The following is a 14,646-nucleotide window of genomic DNA, read 5'->3' as shown; positions in this document are numbered from 1 at the left end:
GAATAGAAAAGTCAGAAATAAGACTGCACACCTATAACCATTTGATCTTCAACAAACCTGACAAAAACAGGCAATGGGGAAAGGATTGATTCCTTATTTAATAAATGGTGCTGGGAGAACTGGCTAGCCATATGCAGAAAATTGAAACTGGACCCTTTCCTTACATTATATACCAAAATTAACTCAAGATGGATTAAAGACTTAAATGTAAAACTGAAAGCTATAAAAACCCTAGAAAAAAATCTAGGCAATACTATTCAGGACATAGGCACAGGCAAAGATTTCATGACAAAAGTGCCAAAAGCAATTGCAACAAAAGCAAAAATTGACAAGTGGGATCTAATTAAACTAAAGAGCTTCTGCACAGCAAAAGAAACTGTCATCAGAGTGAACAGACAACCTACAGAGTGGGAGAAAAATTTCATAGTCTGTCCATGTGACAGAGGTCTAATATTCAGAGTCTGTAAAGAACTTAAACAAATTTACAAGAAAAAAACAACCCGATTAAAAAGTGGGCAGAGGATATGAATAGACATTTCTCAAAAGAAGACATACCTGTGGCCAACAAACATATGAAAAAAAGCTCAACATCACTGATCATTACAGAAATGCAAATCAAAACCACAATGAGATGTCATCTCATGCCAGTCAAAATGGCCATTATGAAAAAGTAAGAACACAACAGATGCTGGCGAAGTTACAGAGATAAAGAAATGCTTCTACACTGTCGGTGGGTGTGTAAATTTGTTCAACCATTGTGAAAGACAGTGTGGCGATTCCCCAAAGATCTAGAACCAAAACTACCGTTTGACCCAGCAATCCCATTACTGGTTATATAACTAAAGGAATATAAATCATTATATTATAAAGACACATGAACATGTATGTTCATTGCAGCACCATTCACAATATCAAAGACCTGAAATCAACCCAAATGCCTGTCAATGATAAACTGGATAAGGAAAATGTGGTACATATACACCACAGAATACTATACAGTCATAAAAAGGAATGTGATCATGTCCTTTCCAGGGACATGGATGGAGTTGGAAGCTATTATTCTCAGCAAACTAAAAGACAAACAGAAAACCAAACACCACATGTTCTCACTTACAAGTGGGAGCTGAATGATGAGAACCCATGGACACATGGCGGGGGACAACACACAGTGGTGCCTGTCAGGGGTGGGGTAGGAAGAGGGTGAGCATCAGGGATAATAGCTAATGGATGCTGGGCCTAATACCTAGGTGATAGGGTGATCTGTGCAGCAAACCACCATGGCACACATTTATCTATGTAACAAACCTGCACAACCTGCACACATACCCCTGAACTTAAAAGTTGAAGAAAAAAAGAGCAACTGATTGCATGGCAGTGTTCATGAGTTTTCTGGGGAAAAAAAGTGTGTGTGTATTTGTGTGTATGTAGGTTGTGTTTATACACACATGTATGTATATGTTTAAATATATGCATGTGAGATATATATATAGAAAGATATCTATCTATGTATGTATAGATATAGATATCTATGTATGTATAGATATAGATATCTATAATTTACAAACAATAGTAAAAGAGACACTGAATGGTTTGTTGATTTTGGTGCCTACAGTGGTAATTGAAGAACAAGTATAGTTCCAACAAGAATATTTTCATTTGCATTAAGAAGCAAAGACAACAGTGTAACAAGGGAGACATGTTGGAGTTTCATATTCCTTTGTCAATAGTTTTTGCTTACTAGACTTACATTTCTTCATTTTATGTGTGTTTGTGCTATTTGCAATGTAACAGCACAATTTGAAGTTTCATCTGCATTTTAATTTTCTCCATTAATTTCTTAAGTCTGGACCTTAAGTAGAAAAAAAGGCGGTAAACTTTTCCTATAAAGGACCAGAGAGTAAATATTTTAGGCTTTTGGCCCAAAGACAACATGTAAGCAAATGGCCCTGGCTGTGTTCCAATGAAACTTTTTTTTATAAACACAGACAGGTAGCCATTGGGCCTGTAGGTTGCCCACGTGTAGTCTAGACAGCCCACGGAACAATAAATTAAGCCCTGATACTGCATTTCCTGATTTCTGTAGTGTTAATACACCCACTGTGGTCAACGTCAAACCACCAATGACATCATGAAGCACAGAATTCTAACTTCTCTCTTTGGGCTGCCTTCTTTCATACAAGTTCCTCATCACTGCAGTGTTTCAAGTAGATATTGGATTAATAGTCATTGAGTTGTGATATAAGACTGTGGAAATTTTTTTTTTTTTTTTTTTTGAGATGGAATCTCGCTCTGTCACCCAGGCTGGAGTGCAGTGGCGCGATCTCAGCTCACTGCAAGCTCCGTCTCCCGGGTTCACGCCATTCTCCTGTCGTGGCTTGCGGGGTAGCTGGGACCACAGGTGCCTGTCACCACGCCCAGCTACTCTTTTGTATTTTTAGTAGAGACGGGGGATTTCACCATGTTAGCCAGGATGGTCTCGATCTCCTGACCTCGTGATCCACCCACCTCGGCCTCCCAAAGTGTTGGGATTACAGGCGTGAGCCACTGTGCCCGGCCCAAGGCCGTGGTTTTTAAACTTGGTGAGTTTAAGAAATAAAATGCATATTCTTGGTACCCAAACCTTAGAGATTCTGGTTCAGTTGGTCTGGAGTGGGTCCCAGCAGTCTGTTTTTATTTTGCTTTGTTTTGTTTTAGGCCCTTTAAGTGATTCTGATACAATTGTTCTGTGGCCTGTAGTCTGGGAACTCCTAGGATAAAGAGATTTTGCATTAAATGCCCTTACCTTGTTTGTCACAACTATAACTCTCTTGGACTTTTGACAACTAACGTGTTTTAACAGTATGAAAATACTAAGCAGCTTACAGGCTTTCTTTTTTTTTTTTTTTTAAACTTATTTTGTTTTCATGTTTTTGTCATGTTTCCTTTTTCTTTAGTTGAGCATGATTTTAGAATTTATTTTGCTGGATAGCCTAGTTTGTTTTCAAAGTATTCTTTCTAAAGCGTTTTAATTTTTTTCTTCCTCTTACTGAACTGCATTCGTATTAGCTAAAAAGATGATCCATGCTGTGCATTTGTACATTTCTATAAGACTTAAATTCTGCGGGTTTAGAAAGTATTATTTTCCTGACTTATATATGGGAGCTATTGAAGTAGCTGGATTTGTCTTGCTAGAGGTCTCAAGGTATGAATTAATGGAGATAACTCAGACAATTTTTTCTAAAGGGCATTACTTGCTGGAATGTTTTCTTTTTTCCTAGATTAACAGAAACTGTTACAAAATAAACTTTTATTTGATTTCTGTATTTTAAGATTTATTGTCTAGGGTTCTTTGCTTGAATTGTTTATGATCTACACCTCTTTCAGTGAATTCCCTGTTTGTATTATTGAAAATGTTCAATATGCAAAAGGAATGAATTTAATAATTTTCCTAACCTTTTTTTTTTTTTTAATGACTTGAAGGTATCAGTTTATGTTGAAAGAAAGTCATGAAAAACAGATTACGTGTAGTTATAATACCTAGTAATCCTCATTGGAAAGAAAAGTGTTAAATAGATATATGGTTGTCATAACACTAAAGTAAAACTTGAGAAAGAAAATTTTGTGGGTTTTTTTTCTTTCTTTTTTTTTGCATTGTGGTTGCTTTAGGAATTATTCTACTGCCCTCTAATGGTTGTGATCAGATTTCTTTCAAAATTGTTCTGACAAACAATTTCTCTTGTAAATTCAAGATTTAGTTATTAGTGCCATGTCTTTTATAGCTCATGTGCCTGTATTTGTCTAATTAATGTCATACATAAATATATTTCATTATATTCAACTGAATAATTTTCCAACATACATGCCAAATAATTACTACTGTGGCTTTTAATGAGCTCTAAAAATACATTAATTCTATCATTTAAGTTTCTTAGTACTTAATGAAGAAAAATACTGTTCCAAAATCCACAAGTATATTCTTAAAACTCAGGAATTCCTGCTATTGCAAAATAGAGGAATTGATCATTTGTAGTTAGTTTTGTTAATGTTAAAATTCTCTTCCATTTTACTCTAGCTAGATGAAAACAATGTAAATCCTGTAAAATTAAAAATATTATGAAGACAGACTGTATAAAACAAGACTTTTCATATCTGTGCATACCTATTATGCAAACTTTTCTTGATTTTGTGTATATTAAATTTTTTTAGTGAATAATGTATACAAGTGCTCAAATCTGCTCCCTTGTGAATGTGAGAGACGTTTGCTGTAGATTCAGTGACGTGCTTTTCCAGACCTGAATTCAGAACGCCTATTCTTGATGAAGACTTTCTGAAATATGAAAGTTAGATTTTATTTATCAGTAATGTACTTAACTATGTTATCGAAGAGAACAGAATTAGGTGAAATTAGGACTGGGCCAGGTAATCTAGGACATTTGGTCATCATAACACTAAGGAAAACCTGCAAAAAAAGGAGAGGGGATTGATTATTATTTGCATTGCAGTTGATAAGAACTGAGTATTTGCATATAATTTTCTTATTCTGCTGCCAAATGGCAATGACATTTACTTCTACAACCTCAAACAAACATGTAACCAAACAAAAACACATTTAAGTTCTAAGGAGTGTTATTTAACAAAACTCCACTCAAGAAATTCAGTTGATCATTCACTCAACCATCAAGTGTTTATTTCTTGCTAGGAAGACGAGAAACAACCAGGAGGGAGTTTGGAACAGGGATTTTTGGAATTGAGAAGGAATAACTAAAAAGAATATTTAAATTATGTCAAAGGAAAACAAAGTGTTGTTTCCTTTAGAGATCATTTAAAGGGGCTTTGTCTACTGTTAACAATTACCAATTCTTCTTAACTGCTCGAGTCCACGTGCAGCAGCTTCCCAGGTGAATTCTGTTCATTATCATAAGACTATGTTATGAAATAGGTATCATGGGTTCCTCTCTAATCTACTTTTGTTTCAGGTAAAATATCAGATTCATTTACTGCATCTTTTTCTATAAGATAAGCAAGCAAACAAACAAACATAGAAAAGGATCCTCACCTAGTTAGAACCACTAAACCCCAGGAGAATAAATATGCCTCTTTTCTCTTAACCCACAGCTTTGTCAATATCAGCTTCCATGAAGACTAAACTCTTGTCAACCTAATTCTATCTGTTTAGTGGTTTGGGGTCTTTGGACTGCTCCCATTCTTACCTCTGCTCGTTCTGTCAGCGTGTTTCAGTATTTTCACCACTGTCGTGGCCTTTGTTTTTCCAACTCTTTCTGCCTCCAGTGAAATCTCTTCCTTCCACCTCCCCCTATAATTCTCCCTCTTCATCCTTTTGAATGATCAGGCCTTGCTCATCTCTGTATCCTCAGGGTTTAGCACGGGGCTTAGCACATGGCTTAGCACATAACTAATGAAGCTTAGCTGGCGCAAGATCTTTAAAGACTAAAAGTGGTGAACAATTTTGCCGCTCTCTTTATCTGTTATAACACAGGTATGATGTAACACAGGTATGATAGATATAATCCCCTATATATTTTTATTTACTTATAGCCTGTATTTGTAAAGTGATTTTGACCTTTTCAAATTACTTTACCATCCTTTGTCTAACTGGATTTGAATCTCACGTGCCTATGGAGAAAGCAAGGGAGTTATTATCCCATATTACAGTTAAGCAAATTGAGACAGAGATTAAGTAGTTTTCTTTGTCTCTCTGAGTGACAGAGCTGAGACTAGAATCTGCACTGTAGTTCTATATGGAGTATACATATCCTTCCCAAACTGTAGATCTATAAATTATATATATACACACACACACATATAAACTATATATACATATCTATACACATGCAGTTTTTGCATAAACATATATATGCACTTATTCAAACATAGTTTTGTGTTTTTTTTTATAGAAACATAGCAGTCTAGAAGTATGTTCCTGTTTGGCTGAAGTGTTTTGTGTAGACCCTAACAGTCATGTACTTACTATTCAGACTTGAAAACACTGTGGATCTAAAGGTTGTTTACTAGTTACTGAGAGAAATCTTTCTTGCTTTGAATTACTTTGGTAGATGCTCTTTGCAAAGATCGGATGTGTTTGGCACCATATTACATGTTTCATTGAGTGGAGAGGAGGAAGATGAAAGAGCATAATTAATTATAAGACCAGCATTAAGATTTATGTGCTTAAAGAGCTATTCAGCCCCAGGGAATTACTTCAAACCTGAGGTTGGGATGGGTTTCTTAACTTAATTGCCACTACTTCTTGCCCTAATGAAGTTCTTTTCTAACAAAGTGAGGAGCATTTCTGGTGCTCTAGATAAGAAATCAGAATGTGGCCTATTTACTTATTTTAGTGAGAAGAGGGAGCAGTGAAGGCGACAAAAAGGTATACCTATTTAGAACAACAGTTAATGTAATGATTTATCTGACAGAATTATCCCCCAAATAATTTTTCCCTGAAGAGATTTAATATTTGTTTTGCTCTTAGGTGGTTAGACCTGAAAGCTCACTATGATCCCTACACAAACTAGTGTGGTCTCAGGACTCTAACTTGCAATGACTTATGTGAAAATATATCAGCAACACTGAGCCAAATGTAGAAAACAGTTGCCTTGCTGATTGTATTTAAAACTCAAAGCAGTCAGCCAATAGAGGCAAAACTATTACTTAGCTGAAGTTAGCTTTTTTTCTGACATTGCCCAACTTCTGTTATTTCCTTCTCTGCTTTCATGGTATCACTTTCCTGTTCTCTCATGCTCTCTAATTGCCCAGAGCCCCTGCATAGGCCTGCCTGCATTGACAGTACTCTCTGCTCTGAACCACGCAACTGCTCACAGCCATCAAAACCTCCTCTCATTTAGACTGTCGGTTGAAATATGACTCCAAAGTACTTTATATTCAAGAGTACTGAGGAACTAAGGTTCAAGGATGGTTCATTGTGGTCTTCTTTCTTTTTCCGTTCCTCCTCCCTTCCTTTCGTCTTTCCTTTAATTTGTTTTGATAGGGAACAAGTATTTAATGATGGTGAATCAATCAGAATAGTTTAAGTTGTACTTCAGCAATAATGACCAACAAATCTCCGTGGCTTAAGCTAACGAAGGATTACTTCTCATTCCAAGTCAGGTTATCAGGGTCCCTCTGGTCACTCAGGGACCCAGGGAGCCAGACTGGGGAGCATCCCTGTTCAAACATTGCCAGTTGCTGTGTCAAAGGGAAGAAAGCTCTAGAGGGACTCACATCAGCAATAAATGCTTTGACCTGGACATGACACATCTTGAGGGATCTTAGAAAGACTGGAGTACTGTTGACTGTCTTCATACTCATTCCTCTTTTGATCCCTAATAATGACCACAGTACTGGGCACAGCAAAGACAATAAATGTTTATTAAAATGAAATCATTTCCAGAGACTTTAGAGTCCTTGTGGTTTGCCTTGGGCTGTCTTAGACTAAAATAGATAACAGAACCCATAAAGTTTAGACTAAAATAGATAACAGAACCCATACAATGTAGACTAAAATAGATAACAGAACACATAAAGCTGGAAGACCTCCAGACTCAGTCTAGTGTCCCTGAGACACTAAAGATAAAAGGAATCCAAAGCCCTTTGAATCAATCTGAGAAGAATACAGTTCCAGGATAGATCATTCACGGCCTGGTCAGTTTCATGAATATCATATTCCCTCTGATGATTCAAGGAAACAGCTGCCATACAGTTATTCCTCTTCTGCTGTTTTGTGCATGGTATTGTGCAATAAATATTTATTGACTGACTCATATGTGGACAATCATGACTTATAATCAGTTTGTGGAATCATCTTTAAAGATAGAAATGAAGACTGTAAGGTTTTAGATAAAACAATCGCTTTTCTGTGTGGTGGTGTAGTGGAGTTTTTTTTAACTTGCATTTCATTTATATACATCCAACCAAATATACACAGGGAAAAAGAGGGAAAAAGAAAAAAGAATGAGATGTACAGCCTAGGCACCTCAGCCTGCTATTCCATTCACCAAGCTTATATGCCTCTATGAAGGGTGAGATTCTAAAACCTCAGTCTATTGTGATCTCAGTTGAGTGTGATGGTCAGTGAGAGCAGCTCATTCCATTGCATGTCCTTCTAGTATAGAAATATATGGCAAGCATTTTTCCATGCAACTTGGCCCTAAAGTATATACTACTTGTGTCATCTGGCACTCACTCAAAGAGCCAATAACCTAGTCCAATACTGGGGGAGAAACTGGCTATGTCAGGGCTCTCTGTAAGGTGGCATATTCATCTCCAGTGTCGTGTAATTTTGACTGTGTGTTTCTTTCCTAAAACCAGCTTCAGGATTTAATGGCCCATGTGTAGTGAGACTCCACAACATGCTTGTTCTTTAGTAAATTAGTTCAACCATTGTGGAAGACAGTGTGGCAATTCCTTGAAGATTTAGAACCAGAAATATCATTTGACCCAGCAATCCCATTACTGGGTATTGACCCAAAGGAATATAAATCACTCTATTACAAAGATACCTGCACATATATGTTCATTGTAGCATCATTCACAATAGCAAAGACATGGAATCAACCCAAATATCCATCAATGATAGACTAGATAAAGAAAATGTAGTATGTATACACCATGCACCATGGAATGCTATGCAGCCACGAAAAGGAATGAGATGATGTCCTTTGGATGGAACTGGAAACCATTATCCTCAGCAAACTAACGCAGGAACAGAAAACCAAACACCGCATGTTCTCACTTATAAGTGGGAGCTGAACAATGAGAACACATGGACACAGGGAGGGGAACATCACACACACTGGGACCTGTTGGGGAGTGGGGTTGGGGGAGGGAGAGCATTAGGAAAAAATAGCTAATGCATGCTGGGCTTGATACCTGGGTGATGGGTTGATAGGTACAGCAAACCACCATGGCACACATTTACCTATTTAACAAACCTGCGCATCTTGTACATGTACCCCAGAACTTCAAATACAAAAAAAAATTTAAAAGAAGAGACCTAGACATCAGCTGTGGAGACTGCCTTACCTTCTGTGGTCTTTATGTTTTCTTTTGTCCAAGATATTTTGCTCTGTCTGCTGTTTCCATACGTGGGTCTAGAATTCTGTCGAAGCCTATATATGCATTTCATTACTTATTGGAAGAGTAGCCATACCCATGTGTAGTATTTCTGGTGCTTCTGCATGTCACAAGTGAGTTAACATGGGTTCTCCATTCTTTTGTTTAGAGTGCCTACCGCATGTTTACAAACAACACGTGTTTGAAGCACATGATCACCAAAGTCCGGCGGGACACCCACCACTTTGAACGCTACCAGCATAACCGGGACCTTGTGGGATTCCTCAACATGTTCGCGAACAAACAGCTAGAGCTGCCGCGGGGATGGGAAATGAAACATGATCACCAGGGCAAGGTAACATGAGGGAGATGCCTCAGGGTGTGCCGAATGCCTGTGGGCTGCTTGTGGCTTCGGCACTTGGCTCTATCCTTCAAGTGAGGGCCAAGGCTCTTTGTGAGGTGAAACATTCCACCTTCTGTTCAAGTGAAACCTGGACAGCAGGTTGTTTGTGACCACAAACAGTGACTGTGCCATTCCGAAGTCGTGGAGGGAGCGGAGGGAGGGCTGTGAGGCTGGCAAAGCATTCGCTTCTCCCTGGAAACTCTCCTGCCTGTCATCTCTCTCCATGCTCTGCTGATTAGAGAAAAGGGTTCTCAGGCAGTGCTTCCTTCTCCCTAGTGACTCAGCTTGTGTTGTAGATATTTGAATAAAAAATTGTGGTCTTGTTTGGAGAAGGTGGCTAGGAGGTCACTAACCAAGCAACTGCATGAGGTGTGTCTTTGTGACACTGTCTGGGCTTCGGCCTCAGTCTTACTGGTTCAGAACCGTGATTTTGTTAGCACATTAACCAAAACTCACTGATTAATTTATGACAAGAAATATGTAACTGTGCAACACAGGCCAGAATAGCTACCTCTGTACTTCCTCTGTAGATGGATGAACCGGAAAGCCTGGTTACAATCAGGAAGTCATTCTATGAGTAAGAAATCAGAATGAGAAAGTTAGTGCTTGTTATAAGGTGACCCTCAGCTAAGATTTAATTTTTATTTATGTAACTCTTATGTAGTACCTACTATGAGACCTGAACTGTTTAAGCTCTTTATAGATAGAAGGCCCTCACCACAACTTTGGTAAAGCAGTACTATCATTATTGCCATTTACAGATAAGCAGCTCCATGTCCAGAATGGTTCAATGACTTGGCTGACATCATAGAGACAGGCAGTGGCTGAGCCATGCTGTAGGCCAGCCAGGCTGGTTCCAGGAACCATGCTCTTAACCATGACATTATGCTCTCCAAGTATTGAGTAACCAACTTCAGTTTCTCTGTCTATAAAAAGTCTGGGAATATGTGACTTGAAGGGTAGGGAAAATTAAAATGGCATATTTAATGTATTTAACAACCCTTGGAGTGTTTGTTCAACAAATATTTATTGAGTACCTAAGCAAAACAGATAAGCCAACTACTTTGTGGAACTGCCATTCTCATGAATGCAGCATTCATGTCTCAGAGACAGGCAATAGACAAATAAACAAACATACTATTCTTTGTATACCAAGAGCTGATTAATGCTATGATTAAAAATAAAGCAACAAATGAGGTCTAGTGAAAGACAGGAATGGAGAATGTTATTTCATAGAGGGTGGTTGGGGAAGGTGTCACAGATAAGGCCATAGGTGAGCAAATACCTGAAAGAAGTAAGGAGTAAAGTATATCCATATTCAAGGCAAATGGAGCACGTAAAGTACTCAGTAAATGCCATCCCTGCTCCAAAGTTCCCTCTAGCAGAGGGACCTTTACCACAGTAGCCTCTTACTTATCCTGAACTCAGCTTCCAGCAGTATTACCTGAGAACCTATGAGCAGCCAAAATGGTTGTCAGAAAATGCATGTATTTTAATGCGTGGGAGGAGCCCTCAAACTCTCATCCTGCAAATGTTTTTAATAAACCTCTAATTCCCAGCCAAGAGAAGATTAGAAGTGGCAAGCACGAAGTTTAGGAGAGGTGAAAGAGAATTGGGCTTGTGATTATGTCCCTGGACCACAAGTAAAATGACACTGAATTAGAGTCAAATGGGCATGACAGAGAAGCCTTTTCAGAACACTACGCTGGAAGCAGGGACACCAGGGGAAGATACGGCTTTGCTGGTACTGCATTTGGTTCAACAGCCTGAGAGCCCAGTGTCTGTAAATGTTCCGTTGGATGGAAGGGCATAGATGGTCCAAGTAAGGACTTTGAAAAATACTGGTAGTATTATACCTGGGTATTAAAGAGTAGTAGCACAACAAGAATTCATCTGTTTTCAGCTCTGACAAGATTTTACCTGAAATCATGAATGAGGGAGCTGTGTTCATTGGAGAATCAGAGGTCCAGGGAAAACCCAAGTTAAGATAATGGATAATGCTGCATCTGTTTCTGCTCTGTGTTGAGATTTAACTTGTTAAGGCAGGGGTTAGTCCCTTCTTGCCAGTCATACCTTGCCAGACACACTTTAGGAGAGAGGTTCTTTTACTAACCCCTGGACCTTGAAAAAAGTTTCAATTACATTTAGGATACTATTGAAGAAGAGTTGTAATGTATTCTTAAGAACGAGTTCTGTCTCATAGCTTTTATCAAAGTTTTGGTGGTTACCGCATGTTCTCACTCATAGGTGGGAACTGAACAATGAGATCACTTGGACTCAGGAAGGGGAACATCACACACGGGGCCTATCATGGGGAGGGGGCGGGGAGGGATTGCATTTGGGAGTTATACCTGATGTAAATAGCTTGAGTTGATGGGTGCAGCAAAGACCAACATGGCACAAGTATACATATGTAACAAACCTGCCGTTTATGCATGCCTACAACTTAAAGAATTATAATAATAATAAATTAATTTAAAAAATAAATAAAATAAATAAATAAATAAATATTGAAGCCCTCAAAATTATCTTTGGATAAAGGCACAGACCACAGACTGTTTCTGTGATTCCGTGCTCTTTTCTTCTGGGAATGTCCTTCACTTTGGCAAAATAAACTTCTAAATCAATTGAAAAACAAAACAAAAAAAAAAAGTTTTGGTGGTTAAACAGGAGTAAACATTATCTCAACAATGTTCATGACATGACTATCCAAAACATCCTATTCTCTGGGGATGTTTTTACTAATCTGGGTGTTACAACTTGAAGTTGGCATTGTACAGAACCTTGAGTGTAGGCTAGTGGAGAGCTGACCTCACAATCTGCTGCTGGCTTTTACATTAGAATGCTGTTTGGGGTGAAAGACTTGAAGGACCCCTGCCTTGTGGACAAGACAGATTAGTAGACAGACCCAAAAGCTTATCACTTTAGCCTGATCTCTCTCTGTCATGCATTAAGACTTTAATACGATTTTTAGCTAAGCTGGATACCTTAACTAAAGCAAGTTTATCTCTGTGTGATTCTCCCATGTAAGTTTCTTTCCAAGTCACCAGCTTCCGGTAGATTAAAATAACGTAAAGGAACATTCAGGAAGGCTGGCGCTTGGTCTATCCGGCGACTCTGCTTTGGGCAGCATGTTAGGAGTCCTGTCTCCTGTCTTATGAATAGGCAGCTAATAGGTTTTCTTTCAACCCCGGAATTTTAGCCCCTTTTAATTGAATTTAATAATATTTATTTTAAGAGACTGGATCTTGCTGTGTTGCCCAGGCTGGAGTACAGTGGCTATTCACAGACATGATCCCACTACTGATCAGCATGGGAGTTTCAACCTGTGCCATTTCCAACCTGGGCTGGTCCCTCCCACCTTAGGCAACCTGGTGATCTCCAACTCCTAGGAGGCCACCATATTGATGGGGAACTTAGTGTGGACACCTGATTGGCATAGCACACTGTAGTCCAGAACTCCTGGGCTCAAGCACTCCTCCCACTTCAGCCTCCCCAGTAGCTGGAACTATAGGCACGTGCCACCCTGCCTGGCTAACCCCTTTTAAAAATGAGTTGCTGTGCTTCTAGAACATTTGAACGGAGAAAACATTTTTCATGTAATGCAACATCAAAAGCTATTAACTATTATGAAGTTATTTTCCCACAGTGATAACTGATTTTTAGAGTTGACATGGAACAGGATGTCCATATCCTCATCTACATGAAAGGAAATGATGCTTAACAGGAATGTTCTCAGGCTGAAATTTGCCTCCATCTTGTCTTCTCTAGTGTAACATCTTCCTTTCGTGTTTTCACTTATTTAGTCATTCAGCAACACTTCTGAGGTGTGCACCATTGTGCTAACAATGATAAAAATTTACCACTTAATGTAGCATTCTGGAGTGTGTAGCATTGCCCCTGGGCCAGACACTAGTTCATTTAGTGCTCACAGCAGCCTGGAGATAGGTGCTATTTTTATCGACATTATATGGAAGAGGAAACTGAGGCACAGCGTGATTAAGTGAATTGACCAAGGTCCCACAATTAGTAAGTGGTGGAATTGGATTTGAACCCAGGCAGTCCAGCTCCAGAGTCTGTGCTCTTCTCCTGCCTCTCACCAGTAAGGAGGGTGAAGGGATAGCTTCAGCAATTATAATGAAGAAAGTAAGGGTTTGGCAGGATGCTGTGGGAGCCTCCTGATAATTTGTAAGGTAGGTATTATTATCATTCATAATTTACTGAAATTTAGAGGTAGAAGCAGGGATCTATATAGAACAGTAACTAAAAAGTTTCATCAGTTTGGCATTTCGTGAAAATGATACAGATTTGTTAATTGACGAATCCTTACTCTTATAGGAAATACATGATGATGTAAAAGGGATATACTGTAGAATTCATGTCAGCGTCCTATTCCTCCTCTTAAGGAACTGCTGGTCTCCCTGAACCATGGCGGTCTGGTATTTTCACAGCAGGGTTTCTTTTTGGTGTTACAGTTCTTTGCTGTCCACGTCGTTCTTGATTGCTGCAGGGTCGTCTGGCCTGGGCTGTTTGCTCCTGCCTTACACCTGTATAATGACGTGGAATGTTCTCTGTTTCTCTACGATGAGTGCTCTGATACTGTGGTGTCTCAGTGGATTTATTCTCTTGCTGTACCAGTGGACATCTACTCTGGTGGTTGTATTCTCCATCAGCCATGATCATGAAAGTAAGGTTTTAGAAACATTCTTGAAAGCCAAATAACTTAGAACTGGAACTGAAATCAGATCCACACTTTGGCACAAAATCATGCCCTTCCTGTGTAAAGCCACTAACCATTCCTTTCCTAAACATTGCTCTTTTACCCTAAATGCCTCTTCTTTGAATTATAAAAGAATGTGCGCCTTAGCACTGATTTGTGCTATGCAAGGGTCCACTGTCGAATGACTTATTTCTGGCATGAGATACCTGGAAAGTTTTCATAGTAACAGCAGTATTTGAGGTGAGCTTTAAATGAGGGGTTGAAGTTTGGTTAAAAGAGATTTTGGAGGAGAGAAAAAATAGGAATGGGGTGGGGAAAACACCCAAAGTAAAGGCACAGAGACAGGAAAGCACCAGGTGGGTATTTCTGGTTCCTGTGAAGAAATAATGAGTGAATTTCAGGAGAAACATAACAATTCAATGAAATCAGTGGATACTACACTGCAGAGAGTTAAACTGAGAGAATGCTACAA

The 14,646-nt window shown here is 38.9% G+C and overlaps 1 protein-coding gene across 8 annotated transcripts in view; it reads left to right on the top strand.

The window, feature by feature from the left end:
- Positions 1 to 14,646, top strand: part of HECW2 (HECT, C2 and WW domain containing E3 ubiquitin protein ligase 2) — a 390,676-nt gene that overhangs the window by 288,834 nt on the left and 87,196 nt on the right. For all 8 annotated transcript variants that reach the window (XM_017946735.3, XM_017946736.3, XM_021923821.2 and 5 more), the window contains one exon: positions 9,221 to 9,406. In XM_017946735.3, the coding sequence (XP_017802224.1) occupies positions 9,221 to 9,406 (186 nt within the window). The remainder of the gene's footprint in view (positions 1 to 9,220; positions 9,407 to 14,646) is intronic.

Source organism: Papio anubis, chromosome 10 (assembly GCF_008728515.1).
Source record: "Papio anubis isolate 15944 chromosome 10, Panubis1.0, whole genome shotgun sequence".
Classification (NCBI taxonomy): Eukaryota; Metazoa; Chordata; class Mammalia; order Primates; family Cercopithecidae; genus Papio; species Papio anubis.
The sequence above is the reverse complement of the archived record's forward strand: the minus strand, read 5'-3'. Positions and strand labels throughout refer to the sequence as shown.